At 58.8% G+C, this 22505-nt stretch overlaps 1 protein-coding gene across 1 annotated transcript; it reads left to right on the top strand.

Moving 5' to 3' along the window:
* The first annotated feature begins 908 nt into the window (after positions 1-908).
* POLD1 (DNA polymerase delta 1, catalytic subunit) lies at positions 909-22495 on the top strand. The gene is made up of 27 exons (XM_067718950.1): positions 909-933; positions 5428-5630; positions 5993-6106; positions 8101-8247; positions 8333-8458; positions 8529-8697; positions 8788-8869; positions 8946-9075; positions 10274-10440; positions 10701-10805; positions 12125-12265; positions 12345-12455; positions 12783-12974; positions 13072-13160; positions 13230-13346; positions 13531-13644; positions 13958-14105; positions 17618-17713; positions 17830-17967; positions 19066-19241; positions 19572-19724; positions 19865-19967; positions 20802-20934; positions 21023-21136; positions 21450-21502; positions 21577-21674; positions 22309-22495. Exons 1-27 carry the CDS (start codon positions 929-931, stop codon positions 22412-22414), a joined length of 3330 nt encoding a protein of 1109 aa, XP_067575051.1. The 5' UTR covers positions 909-928; the 3' UTR covers positions 22415-22495.
* The last annotated feature ends 10 nt before the right edge of the window (positions 22496-22505 follow it).

Below are 22505 nucleotides of genomic sequence, written 5' to 3'. Positions count from 1 at the left end.
AAAGAGCATTTGCAGAGCAACGGGAACAGCTTGTGCAAAGGCCCTGGGATAGGACCAAGCCTGGAGTGTTTAAGGAACAGAGAGGAGGCAAGTGGCTGGAGTGAGCAAGGGAAAGAGGGCAGAGGTGGTGTCCGTGAAGGGTGGGGTGCAGTTGTGCAGGGTCTTGTGGGCCAAGATGAGGGCTTTGCTTTTAACTGTGCATGAGATGAGAGCCAGGGGCAGCATCCGAGCACAGCAGGGAAGGGATGATCTGACACACTTGTATGGGATCCCTTTGGCTCCTGAGTGGAGAACACTGAGGGGGCAGGGTGCAAGGACGGAGATGGAGGTGGGGTGAGGGAAGAGGCTGTTCATTCATTCAACAGATATTTCTTTTTTTTATCATAGTCGTTTTATTTTAATTTTTTAATTCTTTCACAGGGGAATGGGAGCCCTGAAGACAAATTCCCCAGGTGTGGGGGAGGAGGCTTTATAAGCTGGTTCGGCTGGGAGAGGTCAGGAATCAGGGCTGTTGCAGTAGTCTGGGGGATAGGGGAGGTCTGAGGATGCTGATGGCAGGAAGCACCCTTTTTTTTTTGGCCTTGTGGTAGGGAATGTGGGATCTTAGTTCCCTGACCAGGAATGGAACCCGCGCCCACTGCGTTGGAAGTGCAGAGTCTTAACCGCTGGACCGGCGAGGAAGTCCCAACAGATATTTCTTGAGCGCCCTCTATGGTCCAAACGCTGTTATTGACACCTGTGATACTGCAGTGAAGGAAACTGCCTCCCTGCCCGCTAGGAGCTCATTTTCCAGCAGGGGGAGCCAGACAAGCAGCAATGCACAAAATAAAGCGGCCAACCATTTTAGGGAGCCAGAGGGACCAGACTGGGAGGCCGAGAAGCGGTGGGACTCCCGTCCGTTGGAAGGCAGAGCTGATGGGATTTGCAAATGGAGTGAGCGTGTGGTCTGAGGGGAAGAGAGAAGTTGGGGTGACTCCAAGGCTGTTGGCTTGATGGGAGCTGCCGCTTACCGAATCGGGGGAGATGGTGTGGTGCGAGGAGCACGTTTGTGGGGAGATCAGGAGCCCGGCTTTGGAGTCTGGGGTGCCTGAAGGGACCTGCTTACAGTGGGCAGTTGGATCTGTCAGTCTGGAGGCCCGGCTGAAATCTGGGCCGGAGACACAAAAGCGTAGAGGTGGCATTTAAAGCAGTGAGTTTGGGTGGGATGGGATGACAACCTCGAGGGAGTGAGTCACAGAGAACCTGGTGTCTGACCCGAAGCAGACACTCATCGTAGTGTGTTACTGCTGGATTCGCTCGCTGTTCAGTATTTGCTACTGAAGCGTCGAGAAAGGAAGAAGCTCACAGCGTTTGCCAAACTCCAGCTCTGCGCTGGGGCCCCTGAGGGGGGACACCCAGGGGCCTCCTTCCTTCTAATGCTGCCTCACCTGACAGTCCAGGACCCTAGATTTTGCTCCGGTGACAGCTGCCCTCCCATCGTACCCCCTGGCCACAGCCCAGTGACCCAGGGCTGCCATTCGGCCCCCTTCTACCTCCCTCTTCCAGGCCAGGTCTGGCCACTCCTCCGGGCTCCTGGAAACCCTCAGCTTCCTCTGCTTCACCCGGGTTTCTCCCCCAGGTCCTGACTCTCTGCATCTCTCACAGTTACTTCAGAGGGCGCAAAAGGAGAGCTGGTTCAGATTCTTTCTCCTTATACAAAACCCGCGTTTGCACGGTCATAGCAGCACTGTTCACAAGAGCGCAAAGGTGCAAACAACCCTCGTGGATGAACACAATGTGAGATAGCGGCGCGGTGGGGAAATATTCAGGCATTAAAAGGAACGAAGCACTGATCCGTGCTACGCGGGTGGGCCTTGACAACATCACCCACAGGGAAAGAAGCCAGACACAAGACTGCACTTCTAGGAAATGCCCAGGACAGGCAAATCCATCTAGACAAAGTGGATCAGTGGTGCTTCTGGGGGAGGGGGAGGAGGGGGATGGGCTGACTCCAGAGGGTCTCTTTGTGGGGTGTTGAACGCGTTCTAAAATGGACTGTGGTCATGGTTGCACAAGTCTGAATATACTAAAAACCATTAAACTATACACTTGAAATGCGTGAATCATATGGTATATGAATTAGCTCTTGGTCAAACTGTCTTCTCGCCCCAGGGAACCAGTGTTGCCAGTTTATTACCCATCCTGCCAGAACTATGCATGAAAAGCCAACATCTTTAGATAGATTCTCCCACCCACCTTGTGAAAATGTTATTTTTATTTTATGTGTTTCCCTCCAACTTTTTTTAAAATTTTATTTATTTATTTATGGCTGTGTTGGGTCTTTGTTTCTGTGCGAGGGCTTTCTCTAGTTGTGGCGAGCGGGGGCCACTCTTCATGGCGGTGCGCGGGCCTCTCACTATCGCGGCCTCTCTTGTTGCGGAGCCTAGGCTCCAGACACGCAGGCTCAGTAGTTGTGGCTCACGGGCCCAGTTGCGCCACAGCATGTGGGATCTTCCCAGACCAGGGCTCGAACCTGTGTCCCCTGCATTAGCAGGCAGATTCTCAACCACTGTGCCACCAGGGAAGCCCTCCCTCCAACTTTTAATTTTGAAAAATTCCAAGCCTGCAGAGAAGTCCCAAGACAAGAACAATTAACACCCATGAACCCTTTGCCTGGATTGGCCTGTTGTGAGTGTGCTGCCTCATTCGCTTTATCTTGACACACGTACACTTTTTTTTTGGCTGAACTATTTGCAAGTTGTAGTCATCGTGATACTATAGGATAATTATAATCAGGCCATTTACCATGAGGCATACTGTAATCTCATAGGCAATCCTTATTCAATTTGCCTAGTTGTTCCAGTGATAGCCTTCAGAGCTATTTTTGTTTTTTTAATCCAAGATCTGACCTTGCATTTAGTTGTCATGACTACGTAGTCTCTCCTTTAATCTAAAACAGTTTCCTGGCCCTTTTCCCCCCCTTCGTGACTTCGACAGTTTTTGAAGATTCCATCTTGCAGGCCAGTCTTGTCTTTGATTTGATTGTTTCCTAATGATTAGAATCAGGATAAACATTTTCTTCATTTTCTTAGACACCTTTTATATATATATATATATATATATATATTTACACAAAAGTTCTCTTATGTACAACATTCTGCACTTTGCTTTCTCTACCTAACAATGGGTCTTTGAGAGTCCTCTGTCTCAGTACATAGAGAGCTTCCTCATTCCTTTATAGAGCTGCATAATATTCCGTGGAACGGAATTCATGTAACTTATTTAAACAGTCCCCCAGGGGAGGACATTTAGGTGGTTTCCAGTCTTTTGCGACTGCAAACAATGCTGCCGGAAATAACCTTGTAAATGCAGGTTTTCATTATGTGATAGTGTATCTGTAGCATAAACCCCTAGATGTGGAATTGCAGCCTCCCCACTTTTATTGCTTTTACTTGAGGTGCTATTTACATATGGTGAAATGCACGGGTCTCAAGCGCACAGTTGGATGTACAGCACGTTTCCATCACACCACAAAACAACCTCATGCCCCTTCCCGGTCAGTCTCTCCCACCCCAGAAGCAGCCTGCTTTCTAGTACCATAGATGAGCTCAGTCCATTCTATAACTTTGTGTAAATGGCATCATACAATATATACTGATTTCTTAAATTGAGGTGAAATTAACCATTTTAAGGTGTGTAGTCAGTGGCATTTAGTGCATTTACAGTTTTCTGCAGCCACCACCTCTGTCTAGTTTCAGAACATTTTCATCACCCCAAAAGTAACTCCCCATTTCCCCAGCATGTACTCCTGTGTCTGGCTTCTTTTATGCACTTTTTTGGTAACATCTTTATTGGAGTATAATTGCTTTACAATGGTGTGTTAGTTTCTGCTAATAACAAAGTGAGTCAGCTATACATATGCATATATCCTTGTATCTCTTCCCTTCCCTCTTGCATCTCCCTCCCACCCTCCCTGTCCCACCCGTCTCTGTGGTCACAAAGCAAGGAGCTGATCTCCCTGTGCTATGTGGCTGCTTCCCATTAGCTGTCTATTTGAAATTCAGTCATCCTGTGAGTATATCAGCGGCCACCTCCTTTTTAATGCTGAGAAGTGTACCATTGTATACCACCAACATTTGCCATAACATATCCCCAGTCAGCTCAGAATTTTTCCATGCTGTGTTTGTTAAGGTTTAGGCTAAGCTGCTATAATAAAGAAACACCAAGGCACAGTAGCCCAGGAAAGATGCAAGTTTATGTCTCCCCATAGCCATCCAAAGGTAGGCAGCTCTGCTCCAGAAGGTTGTCAAGGGCCCAGGTTCCTTCCATCTTGGAGCTCTGCATCCCCTTCAGTGTTGTCCTTGTCCCCGTGGTCAAGGTTGGCTCACTGCCGCCACATCCACGCTCCAGCCATGGGGAAGGGGGAAAAGGCTGGAAGGCAGGCTTTCTTTTCAGGCTGTCCCAGAAGCTGCACACCTCACATTCACCCCCATTCCGTGAGAAAGAACATGATCATGTGACTACCCCTTGCAATGCACCTTGGGAACTGTAGTCTGAGGCTGGGCTGCCTGTGGCAGCTCCAAGGCGAGGGGTCCGTTGCAGAAAGGACTAAGGGGAGACTGGATGTGGGGGGATAGTTATAAGATCCAGAGGTGTTCCCTTGCACCTAGGGCAGCTGACCTGTCCCCTCCCCCACTCTCTCCCAGCTGGGTCTGGGTCTGCTCTTAGTTTTCATAATCCCCTCCGTCCTGGCCTGATGCTGGGAGAAGTGTACTTTTTTACAACTTATTTTTCTAAATAAATAACTAATTTAAAAGTTTTTCATTTTTAATAACTTCAAATTACAGGCCTGAAGGAGGCGCTTCCCAGCTGTTTGTAGGAGGAAGGCCTGGGCCAATGGGGAGAGGGGCAGGCAAGGGCATTGAGGACAGGGGCTTATGGGAAGGAAAGGGATGATCTGAGGACCACGTCTGTGATGAGAGAGGGTGGAGGGTGTGCAGGGCTGGTGCCAAGGGGTTGGCAAGGGGCAAGCAAACGAGGATAAAAATTACGTGGAGGGCTTGAGCATGTGAGGAAAGGGTTAAACTGAGCTGGGCATTGCTGATGATCGTTGGGCATCTGGAAGGTGCCAGCACCCCCCGAGCCTGTGGCGGGGGTTGGGGTGGGGAGTGGGGGGATGGAGAGTCATGTTACTCTTCAGGTGCTCCAGAGACTGACTGACGGATTGATAGTTATTTTCTGGCTGCGCCACACGGCCTGTGGGATCTTAGTTCTCCCACCAGGGATTGAACCCGCACCCTCAGCAGTGGAAGCGCCGAGTCCCAACCACTGGACCCAGGGAATTCCCCACTCTGGAGATTTTGTTTTTGAAAGCTCACGGTCATGGTGGGTACATGGGAGGCCATGGAGAGGATGGGCACCCTCACCCTGCTCCAACTTGCCCCACAGGATGGATGGTAAGCGGCGACCAGGCCCAGGGCCTGGGGTGCCCCCAAAGCGGGCCCGTGGGGGCCTCTGGGATGAGGATGAGGCATATCGGCCATCGCAGTTCGAGGAGGAGCTGGCGCTGATGGAGGAGATGGAGGCAGAGCACAGGCTGCAGGAACAGGAGGAGGAGGAGCTGCAGTCGGCCCTGGAGGGGGCTGCGGACGGTGAGACCTAGAGCAGGAGCCCCTTGCACCCCACGCCTGTCATGCCTCTGAACCATGGAGCTGACCTGTAACCTCTGACTGCCAGCCCCTGGCTCACTTTGAGCTCCACAAGGGGCTGGCCTTAGACCCCATGTCAGTAGGCCACCTCTGTTTCCTGTCACTTCCAGTCTAACTTTGACCCTTGACTCCTGAATCTCTCTCGAGTTTCTGGCCTGATCCAGGCCACAACCTCCACCTGACTTTCTTTTCACAAGTCTGATGCCACCTGAGGGATCACTGGCAGGGCTGGGAAGGCACTTAGTACTTATTTCCGAAGCAGGACCACAACCCCATGGAGCCTTGCTTCCCTCTCCCGCGTCCAGGGCAGCTCTCCCTGACAGCCATAGATGCCCGGTGGCTTCGGCCCTCCCCACGCCCCCTGGACCCCCAGACGGAGCCCCTCATCTTCCAGCAGTTGGAAATTGACCATTACGTGGGTGAGTTTGGGGGACAGAGGCCTGGTGGGTGGGAGGAGGGGCCCTGGGCTCCCAGGTGGAGGCTGGGTCAGGTCAGCCCCTCTGGCTCTGTGGGAGGAGATGGACACATATAGTCCCCGCCCAGCTGACCAGGGCTGCGAGAGGGAGGGACAGGGCTGGGGTGGGGGCATCCTGGAGGAGGGGGGCATCTTCTAAATGAGGCCTGAAGGAGCTGGCTCCTCGCAGAGGGGAGAGGCATGTGGTGTGGTATACATTCATCCATCCAGTTAGTCAGGAACAAATGAATGTCTGCACTGAGGCAGCCCTGTTCCAGGCAGACCAGGTCCCTGCGCTCAGAGGCTCACGTTCTAGAAGGAGAGGCAGAATAAGAAAGGAAGTGGAGGGAATTCCCTGGCGGTCCAGTGGTTAGGACTCTGTGCTTTCACTGCCGAGGGCTCAGGTTCGGTTGCTGGTCGGGGAGCTAAGATCCCACAAGCCGCATGGTGCGGCCAGGAAAAAAAAAAAAAAGGAAGCGGAACGTGAGGTGGTGGTGAGGGTAACCGAGGAGCATCGAGTAGGGCAGCGGTGCTGGACCTCGCGTCATGGAGGTGCAGGAAGGCCCTTCTGAGGAGGCAACAAGGAACTCTAGGGATGTCTGGGAAAGCGGGATTCCCGGCAGAGGGTCCTGAGGAGGGAGCAGGTCTGGTATGTTTAAGGAACAGCCAGGAGACCAGTGAGGCGGGAGCGAGGGGTGAAGATGAAGGTGGGAGGTCGCGGGAGATCCCGTTGGCCCACTGAGGACCTCGGGGCTCCATTCTGAGAAAGCTGGGGAGCCTTTGGCAATGGGGAGAGCCCCTCTAAGCCCTGACTTGTGTTTCGAAGACTCCCCTGTACGAGAATGAAACGACAAGCCACAGGCGGGGAGGAAACGTTTGCGGTCCATATGTCTGACAAAGGACCAGTGCTGCGAATAAAGAACATTCAGATCTCAAGAGAAAGAAAACAATCCGGTCGAAAGTGGACAGAAAACTTGGACAATTCGCTAGAGGATCTACGATGGCAAATAAGCACATGAGATGATGTGCTGTGTCATCAGATATCAGGGAAATGCAAATGACAGCCACCATGAGACGCAAACGCACAGCTGTGAGGAAAGCTAAGGTGAAACATACCAACGCCAGCAAGTGCAGACGAGGCTGCGCAGTGCCAGGAGCTCCCTGTGCTCGGTGGGGCCACAGTTTGGTGCAGCCGCTCTGGGAAGCAACCTGGCAGTTTCCTACGGAGTTCAACCTACTCTTTTTAATTTTTCTGGTGGTAATTGAATTTTTGGTTTTTTCCCCAAGCTTTATTGAGATGTAAGAGTTAAACCTACTCTTACCATAGAATGTGGCAGTTCCACCCCTAGATATTTACCCTAGAGAAACAAACACCTACATTCAAACAAAATCCATGGATGTTGATAGCTCCAAAACCAGGAACAACTCACATGTCCTGCAGCAGGTGAATGGGTAACATATCACACAGTGGTTCTCCACAATAAAAGGGAACAAACTTGACAAATGCAACGACATGGATGGATACCAGAGGTGCCATGCTGAGTGCAAGAAGCCAGACCTAGAAGGTTATGTACTGTCTGACTCCATTCTGTGGATGGCCTCAAAAAGACAAAATCAGGATGACAGAGAACAGATCAGCAGTGCCAGGGGGCGGGGTGGAGGCAGGTGTGATTACAAAGGGGCAGCTTGAGGGAGCCGTTTGGAGTGACGGGACCGTCTTGTACCCCAATTTGGTGGCGGTTACACGAATCTGTCCCTAAGTTAAAGCTCGTAATGCTGCCCACACAAAGTTGATTCTACTTTTGAAATTTGCGAAAAAGGTGGGGTGCTCCCTCTAGCTGTGCAGTGGGAAAAGGACGGTAAGGAGGACAAGGGTAGACACGTAAACCAGGAGGGAGGCAGGCACACCTTTGAGGTGTCCGAGAGAGCAGCCCCTGCCTTACCCTATGACACCCCCAGGCCTAGCACGGCCCCTGCCTGGGGTGCCCCTGCCGTCCCAGGACTCCGTGCCGGTGATCCGCGCCTTCGGGGTCACCGACGAGGGCGTCTCTGTCTGCTGCCACATCCACGGCTTTGCGCCCTACTTCTACACCCCGGCACCCCCCGGTGAGTGGCCCCGACCCCAAAGACCCCTCCTCGCCCCTACCGCTTGGAGGCCCCCTGCACTTCTGACGGGCCCTCCCACACCCAGGGTTTGGGCCTGAGCACCTGAGTGACCTGCAGCGGGAGCTGAACACGGCCATCAGCCGGGACCAGCGCGGGGGCAAGGAGCTCACGGGGCCGGCCGTGCTGGCCATGGAGCTGTGCTCCCGGCAGAGTGAGTGCTGCCCCAGGGGCCAGGTGGGTGGGGGTCCCTCCAGGCCGGTGCCAACCCGCTCCGTCTGCAGGCATGTTTGGGTACCACGGGCATGGCCCCTCCCCGTTTCTGCGCATCACTCTGGCGCTGCCCCGCCTCGTGGCTCCCGCCCGCCGCGTCCTGGAGCAGGGCATCCGCGTTGCCGGCCTGGGCACCCCCAGCTTCGCGCCCTACGAGGCCAACGTTGACTTTGAGATCCGGTATGGCCCCCGCCTCGCTTCTCCAACCTTCGCCTCCTTCCCCTCACCCCCCAAGCCAGCCTCTGCCCACTGACCCTCGTCCCCCTGCAGGTTCATGGTGGACGCGGACATCGTTGGCTGCAACTGGCTGGAACTCCCGGCTGGGAAATACGTCCTGAGGCCGGAGGGGAAGGTGCGTGGGTCCCCGGGGTGGGGTGGGGGTCACAGAGCCGGGACCCTGCAGACGCTGACCCACCTTGTCCCCACAGGCCACACTGTGTCAGCTGGAGGCGGACGTGCTGTGGTCGGATGTGGTCAGTCACCCGCCAGAAGGGCAGTGGCAGCGAATCGCACCTCTGCGGGTGCTCAGTTTTGATATCGAGTGCGCGGGCCGCAAAGGTGTGTCCCCGGGGCCTGGGGGTCCTCCCTCCCTCCTTCCGGATGTTAGTGATATGCCAGTCTCACCCCGGGAGTCCCTGCATTTCTTAAGCTCACTCAGGGAGAAGGGAGTAGACACACAAGCAGACAGGTTATTAAAAGACTCGCAACGCAAAGGAGGAAGGTGATGGAGACAGACAGGGCTGCTTCGGACAGGTGGGCAGGGGAGGCCTCGGGCGAGGGGCTAAGCTTCGTGAAGAGGGAGGGGCCGGGGAGTGGGGCGGGGAGAGCAGTCCCTGCAGAGAGAGCAGCGAGTGCAGAGGCGCTGGGGCAGGTCGGCCCAGCCTGTGAGGGATGGGTAGAGGGCCCAGCCTGTGAGGGATGGGGAAAAGGGCCCAGTCTGTGAGGGATGGGTAGAGGGCCCAGTCTGTGAGGGATGGGGAAGAGGGCCCAGTCTGTGAGGGATGGGGTAGAGGGCCCAGTCTGTGAGGGATGGGGAAGAGGGCCCAGTCTGTGAGGGATGGGGTAGAGGGCCCAGCCTGTGAGGGATGGGTAGAGGGCCCAGTCTGTGAGGGATGGGTAGAGGGCCCAGCCTGTGAGGGATGGGGTAGAGGGCCCAGCCTGTGAGGGATGGGTAGAGGGCCCAGCCTGTGGGGGATGGGTAGAGGGCCCAGCCTGTGAGGGATGGGGAAGAGGGCCCAGCCTGTGAGGGATGGGTAGAGGGCCCAGCCTGTGGGGGATGGGTAGAGGGCCCAGCCTGTGAGGGATGGGGAAGAGGGCCCAGCCTGTGAGGGATGGGTAGAGGGCCCAGCCTGTGAGGGATGGGTAGAGGGCCCAGCCTGTGAGGGATGGGTAGAGGGCCCAGCCTGTGAGGGATGGGTAGAGGGCCCAGCCTGTGAGGGATGGGTAGAGGGCCCAGCCTGTGAGGGATGGGTAGAGGGCCCAGCCTGTGAGGGATGGGTAGAGGGCCCAGCCTGTGAGGGATGGGTAGAGGGCCCAGCCTGTGAGGGATGGGTAGAGGGCCCAGCCTGTGAGGGATGGGTAGAGGGCCCGGAGCTGCAGGCAGTGGGGAGCCAGGGTGGATTGTGCAGGCTCTGCAGGCAGTGGGGACAGAAAGGAGTGGGTGGGCCAGGTGAGATTAGAGGTGCACCCACCCGATGTGCCACGAGGGAGCATCAGGGGTCAGGTCTCCGCCTCCCCCTCCTCCCTCCCCTTGCAGGCATCTTTCCGGAGCCTGAGCGGGACCCCGTGATCCAGATCTGCTCCCTGGGCCTGCGCTGGGGCGAGCCAGAGCCCTTCCTGCGCCTGGCGCTCACCCTACGGCCCTGCGCCCCCATCCTGGGCGCCAAGGTGCAGAGCTACGAGCGGGAGGAGGACCTGCTCCAGGTGGCTCTCGTTCCGTGCCCCCCGACCCCCATTTTCCTCAGCTCCCCACACTGCACCTCCCAGGCGCGAGGCCGTTTTCTGAGCCGTTTCCCCTGTGGATTCGTTATTTTCAGAAGCACCTTCCCAGTCTTTCTTCCACGGGTGGGAGGGCTCTTGGGCTGCTCTTGGGGGCTTCCAGAACATTCCAGGAGTGGGGAGGATCCATGGCAGGGGGTTGACCAGGATGACAGCCTGGGTGACCCGGTGTGCTCCTGCCTCAGGCCTGGTCCGCCTTCGTCCGCATCATCGACCCCGACGTGATCACTGGCTACAACATCCAGAACTTCGACCTTCCGTACCTTATCTCCCGGGCCCAGATCCTCAAGGTGTGGCGGGCGGGCGGGGGCGTGGGGCTGCCCTCAGACACCCCACCGAGGGCTCAGGCTGTGGGCGGCTGCCTCCCTGAAACCCCGGCTCTGGCCCCGTCCCTGCCCCGTTCAGAGCCCAGAAGGCTTCTGTGGCTTTTGCAGAGGCGAGGAAGCACTCGTGGTTAAGTCAGAAAAGGCTCGTGTATTTGGAGGGGCAGATTGAAGTGGGCAGGAGTGCAGCGCCTTGTTCTTCGGGCTTTAAAATATGTCAACAAAAAATAAGGAAAAAAGGGGGTGTCCTTGAAGTAGGTGGCAAAACCTTGATGCTTGAATCTGGTGTGGGCCTGGGGGGTCGTGTGAGCTTGCAGGGGCTGCCGTAGCAAAGCCCCACGGTTGTGTGTCGTCTCTCAGTGTGGAGGCTGGAAGGCCAGTCAAGGTGTCACAGGGTTGGTTCCTTCTGAGGCCTCTCTCGTAGCTGCCGGTCGCCTCAGGCATTGCTGGAGTGTACGTGGCGCTCTCCCTGACTCTCCCTCCTGTGCATGCCTCTGTGCTCCAATGTCCCCTTTTTCTAAGGACACAGTCATGTTGGATCAGGGCCACCCTAATGACCTCAACTTAATTTGCTCACCTGCAAAGACCCAATTTCCAAATGAGGTCACATTCTGAGGTGCAGGAGTTAGGACTTCAGCGTCTTTTGGGGGGACCCAGTTCAACTCCTAACGGGGTATATATTGTATTATTTTCTTCCTTTTCTCTATGTTTGGCCAGTTTCATAATGGAAAAAGCAAACAAGCACACTTTAAGGCCCCCGGCAGCTCCAGGGAGAAGCCCACCCCTGTCGGCCTGGCGTCTATACTCCGGCCTCCGCTCCCTGCCTTGCCCTCCAGCCCCAGCCTCGTTGCTCCCAGCCCAGCTCAGGCCTCTCCTCCACACCTGGCCCCGGCTCACGCACTGTCGCCAGTGCAGACCTGGTGCTCCACACCGTGCCCTGCCGTCCTCCAGGCCTCCCAGCCCGAGCACCCGCTGCCTCCCCGTCAAGCTAGCACCATCCCCAAGTCTGCCCCTGCGCCCGCTCCCGCAGCCCTGGGCACCATCCTTGCCCCTTCACGCCCCAGCCCTCAGGCCCCTGACTCTCCCTGTCCCAGCCTCCCATCCGTGCCTGTCCAGCCACAGAGGGTCCTTCTGCCCCAGAGCTGCCCCTGCCCGCGGGGCTCCCAGCAGGAAGAGAGGGTGGCACCGCAGGGGGTGTCATGGGTTGTCTGGTTACCGTTGCTGTGGCTCGGCCGTGCGGATCCCACCGCCACAGCCCCCGCTCTCCCCATGTGCTGTGCCCCCAGGTGCAGACCTTCCCCTTGCTGGGCCGTGTGTCCGGCCTCCGCTCCAGCATTCGGGATTCGTCCTTCCAGTCCAGGCAGACCGGCCGGCGGGACAGCAAGGTGGTCAGCATGGTGGGCCGCGTGCAGATGGACATGCTGCAGGTATGGTGGGCCGGGCGGGGGCCGCCCTCACAGGGCCGCTTCCCCGGGGCCGCCGCCCACCCGCTCCCGCTCGCTGCAGGTGCTGCTGCGGGAGTACAAGCTCCGGTCCTACACGCTCAATGCCGTGAGCTTCCACTTCCTAGGCGAGCAGAAGGAGGACGTGCAGCACAGCATCATCACTGACCTGCAGGTGCCCGCGCCGCCCGACCCGCTTCCCGCCGTCCCTTCTCTCCCCACCCTCCCGACCTCGGCCCTCGGCGCCTACCTACCTTCCTGGCCCGGGACATCCGCCTGCTCTCCTGACCGTCCCCTTTAGCTCCTACCTTCGACCTCTGATCTCGCCCCGCAGATGGGACCCCTGTCCCTACCCACTCCCGCGACCTCTGGCATGGCGACCTTTGTTCCGCTGCCCTGCCCCGACCTCTGGGCCTCACTAAGTCCTCAGGCTGTGCCCTTCTTTCCTCCTTCCTCCCACGCTGTCGCCTCCCTGTCCCCTAATGCCTGCCCCCGTCCCCAGAATGGGAACGACCAGACGCGCCGCCGCCTGGCCGTGTACTGCCTCAAGGACGCCTTCCTGCCCCTGCGGCTGCTGGAGCGCCTCATGGTGCTGGTGAATGCCATGGAGATGGCGCGCGTCACCGGCGTGCCCCTCAGCTACCTGCTCAGCCGCGGCCAGCAGGTCAAGGTCGTGTCCCAGCTGCTGCGGCAGGTCAGCGGGCGGAGCCCAGGGCGGGCCTGGCCACCACGCTCCCTGCTGAGGGGCCCTGCCCGCGCCCATCCACAGTTCCCGCCTTCTGCCCTCCCAGGCCATGCGCCAGGGGCTGCTGATGCCCGTGGTGAAGACGGAGGGCGGCGAGGACTACACGGGGGCCACGGTCATCGAGCCCCTGAAAGGGTAAGGCCCGGTGGCGGGGTTGGTGGGGACAGGGGGGGCTCCCCGCCCTGACTCCTCCCGGCCCCCCAGGTACTATGATGTCCCAATCACCACCCTGGACTTCTCCTCGCTGTACCCGTCCATCATGATGGCCCACAACCTGTGCTACACCACGCTTCTACGGCCCGGGGCCGCCCAGAAACTGGGGTATGGTGGCCCCGCTCGCCACGTGTACCCCGAGACCACCCAGGGGCCGGCCTCAGGCTGGCTGGGGCTGGGGATCCAGAGCTAGTGGGGAGGGGAGGGGACTGGCAAGAGGTGGGGGGGTCCCGAGAGGGGATGGAGGAGGAGCCAGGGAGGCCAGGTGTCACCCCCACCACCTTCGGCCCAGCCTGACCGAGGATCAGTTCATCAAGACACCCACGGGGGACGAGTTCGTGAAGATGGCGGTGCGGAAGGGGCTGCTGCCCCAGATCCTGGAGAACCTGCTCGGCGCCCGGAAGAGGTGGGCTCTTGAGCCCGGCCGCCCACCCCTGCTCGTAGCTCAGCCTTGCTGAGGCGGCCTGGCGATCCCTGTCCGTCATGGGTGCACTGAGCTGCAGCTGTGCCTGCGTTAGAACAAGGCACCCCCGCGGGCAGCTCCCTCCAGCCCCTGTGCTGGGCACCTCTGTGCGGTGTGCAACCTGCACAAGCGTATGTGACACCCCTTTCTAGAAAGGCACCCTGACCAGTGCCCAGGCCCGGGCCTCTCGTCTGCCCCTGAGGCCTGAAATGCCACCTGAATGGCCTTTGCCTCCCCCTTCTCCTTCTCCTCCCAGGGCCAAGGCCGAGCTGGCCAAGGAGACAGACCCCCTACGGCGGCAGGTCTTGGACGGGCGGCAGCTGGCACTGAAAGTGAGCGCCAACTCTGTGTACGGCTTCACTGGTGCCCAGGTGGGCAAGCTGCCATGCCTGGAGATCTCACAGGTGAGTGCACCGCGGCAGGTAGGGGACAGACAGCCACCCCTTAGGGAGAACCAGGGCTCAGTGTAGTAGAGGTCAGGGCCCAGATCGCCCCAACCCGCTGACCTTTTGGAGAGCGGATGCTTGTGTGATTGGTTCATTCGTTGGTTCAGCAAACACTTGCTGACCGTTCACTGTAGGTTGGGCCTTGTGCCCTGTGGGTCCAGCAGGTGACACAGTGGATGAGAGTTCCTCCCCTGGTGCCCAGCCTTGCGGGGACACAGATGGTGACAGCAGTAAATGTGTATGGGAAAGCAGTTGGCGCTCTGCAGACAGATAAATTCCGGGAGGGCTGGGGTGGAGCAGGGCGGGACGGGGGAGGCAGAGGCCGAGGGACTGAGGGAGGGAGGCAGCTTTGCTCATTCTTTTCACCTGTCACACAGTCACCTGACAGCCCCTATGTCCCTGGCAGTCTCCACCCCAGCCCACCTCCTCCCCTGGTCCACATGAGGGTGGGGGAGCAGGGAGCAGGTTCGCTCCCTCCTCCTGATGGGAGAGCAGGGCCGTGTTTCTGTCGGGGGGCTGGGGCGGGGCTGGGGGCTCACCCAACGGCACGGTCAGGCTCTGGCCGTTAATTTGCGGTGTGTTCTTGGTCACAGTTGGAACAGGCACGAGGGTCCCCTGTCCCGTCCCTGTGTGAGGATCCCAGGGAAGATGCTTGGCCGGTGCTAGGGCAGTGCTCTGCTTTGAGAGGGAATGTGGGCATAAAAGCCCACTACCTCCCTCCCCGCCACAGCAGCATCCTAGGCCTGTTTACTCTGCTGTTCATACAGAAAAACAGACCCACGGCACGACCACAGAGCGCCTGAGTCTGAGGTTCTGCCGCGCTGGGATCAGTGCCTCAGCTCATGGCCTAAGAGATTCTTAGAGAGGTCTTCTGTCTAGCTCCTTCCCCTGGGGTTTGGGTCCCTGCACATTCCAGACTTGGTTACCTCCAGCCACGGGGAGCTCCCTTCCTGAACATTGTGTCAGTCCTCACATGGCTGTGGGTGGAACACCTGGAAGAACTGGCAGTGGGTGGGCCTTATGCTGGGAGGGGCCTGTGCACACACACACCCACTTACAGTTCAGGGGCCCCCAAGCCCATCCTCAGATCCAGTGATTCACTAAAAGGGTTCCGAGAACTCAGAAAAGCTGTTATACTCATGGTTATGATTTATTACAGTGAAAGGATAGGGATTAAAACCAGCCAAGGGGGCTTCCCTAGTGGCGCAGTGGTTGAGAGTCCGTCTGCTGATGCAGGGGACACGGGTTCGTGCCCCGGTCCGGGAAGATCCCACATGCCGCGGAGCGGCTGGGCCCGTGAGCCATGGCCGCTGAGCCTGCGTGTCCGGAGCCTGTGCTCTGCAATGGGAGAGGCCACACAGTGAGAGGCCCGCATACCGAAAAAAAAAAAAAAAAAAAAAAACCAGCCAAGGGAAAGGCACATGGGGCAGAGTCCAGGGGAGACCAGGTGGAAGCTTCCAGTTGCCTTTCCCAGGGTAGTCCTGCAGACAGCACTTATTCCTCCCGGCACTGATGTGTGACCATACACACGGTACTGCCCATTGGGGAAGCACCCCTGAGCCTTGGTGTCCTGGGTTTTTACTGGGGGTCAGGTGCATGGAGCGCCATGTGACTGACCTTAGTTACTCAGTCTCCAGTCCCTCCAGACGTCAAGCTGGATATCATGCGGCCCAAGGCCCCACCACAAATCACGTTAGCACAGATCACCTGATGTGACCCAAGGTCCCAGATGAACAGAGACACTTGTCAGGCAGGACACGCCAAGGGCTTAGAGCAGCGGTGCCCAACCTTTTTGGCACCAGGGACCGGTTTCGTGGAAGACAACTTTTCCATGCACCTTGCGGGGGTGGTGGTTTGGGGATGATTCAAGTGCATTACATTTATTGTGCACTTTATTTCTATTATTATTACATTGGAATATATAATGAAATAATTATACAACTCACCGTAATGCAGAATCAGTGGGAGCCCTGAGCCTGTTTTCACTTGCCACTCACCGATAGGGTTTTGATATGAGTCTGCAAGCAACTGATTTATTTTGGTCTCTGTGCAGTCAGACCTCTCTGTTAATGATAATCTGTATTTGCAGCCACTCCCCAGCGCTAGCATCACCGTCTCAGCTCCACCTCAGGTCATCAGGCATTAGATTCTCACAAGGAGCACCAAGCTAGATCCCTCACATGCGCAGGTCACAGTAGGGTCCGCGCTCCTGTGTGAATCTAATGACGCCGCTGATCTGACAGGAGGCCGAGCTCAGGCAGTAACGCGAGCAAGGGTGGGGGGGGAGCAGCTGTAAATACAATCGAAGCTTTACTTGCTCGCCCACCTCCTGCTGCGTGGCCTGGTTTCTAACAGGCCACGGACGGGTACTGGTTCATGGCCGGGCGGTTGGGGACCCCTGGCTTAGAGGTTCCCTCCCAGGAGCCAGCCGAGAGCCAGGCCTCTCTTTGAGCGAGGTTAATCTTTTACAGTAGGCCACCCTTACTGCTCTTACTGGCCCTTCATAATCTCTGGGGGCATCTCCCATCCTCCTTGGTGGAAAGAATTGGATGTCTGGCTGTCAGGTTCCAGCCCCGAGGGGAGGCCAGGCAGGAGGGTGTGGCTTTGCTTCCCCTGGGGCTTCCTCATAGCAGCTGCTGCTTCCTGGCCTTGTCTCTCTGTCATTTCCCTCTCAGCCCCTTCCCTCTGTCTCCGTTATGTCTCTGTTTCTTAGCCTCTTTCCCTATTTCTGTCTCTCAAGCTTATGGGGGCAGCAGAGTGGAATAATAATAAAAAAAAGAATACTGAGTCATTCCAGAAAGAAGTTAGAAAGAAAAAGGAACATAGAACAGGTGGGACAAATAGAAGACAGTTAGTTGGATGGTAGATTTAAGCTCAGATATAATCAGTAATTACACTAAACATAAGTGGCCTCAATGCTCTAGTTAAAGACAAAAGTTTTCTGGGCAGATCCAAACAAAAACAGAAGAGTCATGCCTGTTTCTCCTTAGTGTGTCCCTTCTCCTTCCCCAGCTTCAGTTTCCTTATTTGGAAAGGAATGGTCTTTCCATGGCCCTGGTACAGCACCCTACCTTTGGGGGGACATTTCTGATTGCCCAAGGATAGGGGGATGGGACCAGGAATGTCAGTGGTCCTGCACCACGGAGAGCTGCCTGCAGTGTCCGCAGATTCTCAGCACCTCCGTGGAGAGAAACACTGAGCTGATGGCCTCTTCTGGCTCCAGCCTTTCCACCACTGTTTGCTGCAGTCAGTTCCTCCTCTGTGCCCAGGGCTCTGGGCCAGGGACCTACTTCCAGCAGACCATTAAGGAGCAGCTCAGTAGCCGCATTTTGCAGATTTGAAACAGGCCCAGAAGGGCAGTGGCTCATCCATACTCACAGCTGCAGAAAGCAGCAGAGGTGGGACCCTACGCCTGTGTTCCCTGGGGACGGCCCCTGGGCCCTCACTCTGCCTGATTCTCTCTCTGACAGAGCGTCACTGGGTTCGGGCGCCAGATGATTGAGAGAACGAAGCAGCTCGTGGAGTCCAAGTACACGGTGGAGAACGGCTACAGTGCCAATGCCAAGGTCAGGGGCCTCCTGCCTGCCCACTGCTGGCCTGAGACAGGCCTGGGGCTGGTGTGGGAAGTGCAGGGGCCGCCAGCATCTCCCCAACCCTCTGGGTCACACGTGCCCCTCCCCAGGTGGTGTATGGCGACACTGACTCTGTCATGTGCCGATTTGGCGTCTCCTCTGTGGCTGAGGCCATGGCCCTGGGACGGGAGGCTGCGGACTGGGTGTCTGGCCACTTCCCCTCACCCATCCGGCTAGAGTTTGAGAAAGTAAGTGGGGGCCCCCCAGCGCTTGGAGTGGGCAGACGTGGGTCTTGCCAGTTTTGGGGGGGGTCTCTGATTCTCAGGGTGCCTGCAAAGTTTGAGCGCATTTGGGTAGAGTTCTCCTACTGCATCAGCGTCCAGGAATGCCCATTGTTGCTTATGTCTCCATTTCGAGGTGTGCTGATCTGGGTGCCCTGGGTATCCTATTCTTTGAGTTCATCGGCCCCAGTTTTATTTATTTATTAAAAAAATTTTTTTTGCCCATGCTGTGCGGCATGCAGGATCTTAGTTCCCCAACCAGGGATCGAACCCGCACCCCCTGCTGTGGAAGCATGGTGTCTTAACCACAGGACTGCCAGCGAAGTCCCTTATTTTTAAAAAATTTATTTATTTAAAAACTCTTTTTTGTAAGCCCCAGTTTTGAGGTATTGTGTTGCCTGGATCCTCCTGAGTTTGGGGACCTTGGTTTTGGAAACCCCCAAAAGCCTTGGGCTTTGCTACGCAGAACGGTGTCTGTTTCCTAAAGACCCCGTCGGTCTCGGAGCGTCTCTGGTTTTCAGGTGTTTTCAGGGGCTGTCCTGTGCAGCAGGGGCCCTGACGGGGCAACTCCTGGATCGGGGTACCGCTGTCCAATGCTCCCTGCCTCCCAGCGTGCGACAGGCTTGGGTCTGGGAGCCCTCACGCCGGATTCATCCCCCGCGTTCGAAGCTGGGGTCAGGCCTCGGGGTACACCTCTCAGATTTGGAGCCTGTCCCTGCCCCAGGGCTCACTCCCTGCCCTTAGTCTCCTGTCTTTGAGGGGGTGCTGCCTGGTCTCCCCCGTCTGCCTCTGGTCTGTTTCAGGCCCCCATTTGGGGCTCTCCAGACTTCACCCCAGTGTCTGGATCTCGGGTTTTAGGGTCTAGCTTTATCCCAGCCCATTTCCGACTTGGGGTCCCTGGAGTGCTGAGGGTGTCCCCCTGAGCTGAGGTGCTGGGGTCTTAGGGTCCATCTTCCCGTGTCCCAGGGACCATCCCTGTCTGGCCCTGTCTGTTTCTGGGGAAGCCTCAGGATGGGGCACTGGCCCCCACAGCCTCAGGGGCTCTCAGCCGCGGGTTCCCCCCAGGTCTATTTCCCGTACCTGCTCATCAGCAAGAAGCGGTATGCGGGCCTGCTCTTCTCCTCCCGGTCTGACGCCCATGACCGCATGGACTGCAAGGGCCTGGAGGCCGTGCGCAGGGACAACTGCCCCCTAGTGGCCAACCTCGTCACCGCCTCTCTGCGCCGCCTGCTCATCGACCGGTGTGTGGAACCCGCACCCGGACCTGGAGCCCGGCCTCTCTTCCCTCAGGCCCAGGAGCCCAGCCCCCAGCCCCTCCTCCCTTGGGGACACAGGTGTCAGGCCCAGCCCTTTGTCGGTGGCGGAGCTGTGGAAAGAGTGTGGGGTCGGACAGCTGCGGGTTCCGGCCCTGCCTCTGCCACTTGGCAGCCTGCGGCCGGGCAGGGCCCCTCCCCGCCCCTGGAGCGCATCCTGGTCCCCCAGCCTCAGGGCAGTGGAGGTGCCAGCCGGGCGGCCACAGCCACCGGTGACGCCCTGGTGACGCCCGTCCATCCGTCCGCCCCCCCCTGCAGAGACCCCGCGGGCGCCGTGGCGCATGCGCAGGACGTCATCTCCGACCTGCTATGTAACCGCATCGACATCTCACAGCTGGTCATCACCAAGGAGCTGACCCGCGCAGCCGCAGACTACGCGGGCAAGCAGGCCCATGTGGAGCTGGCCGAGAGGTCAGCCCAGCGCGGTAGGGGGCGGGACCGGCCAGAAATAGCCCCTCTCCTTCCAGCTGGGCCCACCACTTCCTACCCCCCAGCTTGCCCCCACCGTCCCACCTGCCCTCACCCAGCCTGCCGCCCCGGTCTCCCCGCAGGATGAGGAAGCGGGACCCCGGGAGCGCGCCCAGCCTGGGTGACCGTGTCCCCTACGTGATCATCAGTGCCGCCAAGGGCGTGGCCGCCTACATGAAGTCCGAGGTCAGGCCCACCTGGGCTGCCCGCTCCCGCCCAGCTCTCCTCTGCTCTCACTTCTGCTTTCCAGGCCTGGCGGGGAGGGTGTTTCTCTCCGCAGGCCCCACGGGGCCTTGAGAACCGCCCCGCAACACACCCGGGGGAGTTGGCTCCACAGTGCTTTGCTCCGGGCCTCCCGGTACCCTCTGGAGAGGCCCTCCACCCCACCCCCCTTATTCTGACCCCTCCTGGCTCCATCCTGCAGAAGGGGGCCTAGCCTCACTGCACAGAGCGAGAGTGTCTGTCTCACCACCTGTTTCTGTGTCTCTTACTGACTCCTTGATCCTGGATCTTCAACTTGTAATTCTCTTGGATTCATACCCTCCCCTGTCCTACCTGGATGTCCAGTGACCTGTGACCCCACCCCCACCCCTTTGTCAGTCCCTAGTTCCTGTCCTGCTACCTCTTATCTTGGCTTCCAACCTTCAGCTCCAGCTCACATCCACCTTCACATCTCCTGTCCCCACCGTGAACTCTGACCCTTCCCTGGTGACCTGAGGGCTCCTACCTGTGGACCCTAGCATGGATCACAGGGCCCGCGGCCAGGGACCCCCATGACCTCTGACCCCATCCCAGTCCGGGCCCAGTGACTGCCCCCCACCATTGCCCCCACTCATGGCTGGAAGACACACGGCAGCTCCCGGTGCCCTTCACCCTGGCTGCCCGCTGTTGACCACAGCCCCTGCCCCCCTGCCTGGCAGGGACCGCAGCCCCTTATCCCTTCCCGGGCCCCTGTGTGTGTGGCTGCGGCCCCTCCACTCTGCCCCCCTGGTGAGACCACCCCGGCCCCTCTGCCCGCAGGACCCCCTCTTCGTGCTGGAGCACAGCCTGCCCATCGACACGCAGTACTACCTTGAGCAGCAGCTCGCCAAGCCTCTGCTGCGCATCTTCGAGCCCATCCTGGGCGAGGGCCGAGCCGAGGCCGTGCTGCTGCGTACGGGCGGGGGGCAGCCAGGGCAGGCGGGGTACCGGGGTGGGGGGTGGGGGAGGGCATCGGGCCCACCGCCTGCCTTCACACGCAGGCGGGGACCACACGCGCTGCAAGACAGTACTCACGGGCAAGGTGGGCGGCCTCCTGGCCTTCGCCAAACGCCAAAACTGCTGCATTGGCTGCCGCACTGTCCTCAGCCACCAGGGTGAGCACCGTCCCCGACCCCGTTCCCCTGCCCTCCCACCTCTGCCGTCACCCGAGGTCCCCGGCACCGGCCCCACGGGCTGGCATGGCTACCTGGATAGGCCCCGGCCCCTGGGTGGGGGGCTCCTGTCTGCAGGCAGCCCCGCGAGGGTCCTGGGCCCCCCGCCCTGGGAGTTCCCCAGGGAGTTTTCTCCACACACTTGCTCCCTTGTTCTCTCATCGATGGGGACTTTCAGAAGCCGGGATGGGCAGCGGGCGGGGAAGGGGCAGGGGTGGGGCGGCCCAGGCTGACCTGCCCCCCTCCCCCACCCCAGGAGCCGTGTGCAAGTTCTGCGAAGCCCGGGGGTCGGAGCTGTATCAGAAGGAGGTGAGGGATCAGGGGAGGTGGGGAGGGGCAGCTGGGGGTGCGCAGGGCCGCCCACTCAGCCCTTCCATCCCCAGGTATCCCACCTGAACGCCCTGGAGGAGCGCTTCTCGCGCCTCTGGACCCAGTGCCAGCGCTGTCAGGGCAGCCTGCACGAGGACGTCATCTGCACCAGGTGGGCATGCCTGTTGGGCCCCAGCGCTGGACTGCCCAGGTTCCTCTGAGCTGCCGAGGCCTATGGACCAAAGCCCTGGCTCCGGGCTCTCAGGCTTCGGCGCCCCCCGCATCGCCGACCCTCGGCGTCCTGGCCTGCAAAACGGGCCAGTGCCCATCCCAGCCTTCTTGGGGTGGGGTTGGGGGCTGCTGAGTGGGGGGTGCTGGGCACCCAGTATCTGCCCAGGAAATGGGGAGAGACACACAGACACACACACACACACACACACAGACACACACACACACACACACACACACACACACACACACACACACACACACACACACACACGGTCCTGGCCCCCTCCGCCAAGGCGGGGCCAGCCTTTCCCCAGGGAACAGGTGGGCGGGGCGGGTTCCCACGCCAGGTGCCAGGTGATATACGGCTGGGCCACCAGCGCCTGAGTGAGCACCCGCTGTTATCGGCTCCCCCCATGCCCGCTGAGCAAACAGCCCATCGTGGGAGGGGAGGTGGGTGGGCAGCATACAGGGGCCAAAGTCCTGGGAACGGCCCCTGCCCCACCACTGGGCTGGGCAGTGGGACTCTGGTGTGCCCGGGCAGGGGCAGTGGCCCTGACCCCCGTCCTCACCCGCAGCCGGGACTGCCCCATCTTCTACATGCGCAAGAAGGTGCGGAAGGACCTGCAGGACCAGGAGCAGCTTCTGAGGCGCTTCGGGCCCCCCGGCCCCGAGGCCTGGTGACCTCTGACCTCGGCCGACTCCCCACAGGGGCCTTGTGGGGTGGGATGGGCGGAGAATTAATAAAGTTCAGGCCTTTTGTTACCCGGTGCTT

Source organism: Pseudorca crassidens, chromosome 20, assembly GCF_039906515.1.
Source record: "Pseudorca crassidens isolate mPseCra1 chromosome 20, mPseCra1.hap1, whole genome shotgun sequence".
NCBI lineage: Eukaryota > Metazoa > Chordata > Mammalia > Artiodactyla > Delphinidae > Pseudorca > Pseudorca crassidens.
Note: the sequence above shows the minus strand (reverse complement) of the source record. Positions and strands in the feature narration are given on the sequence as shown.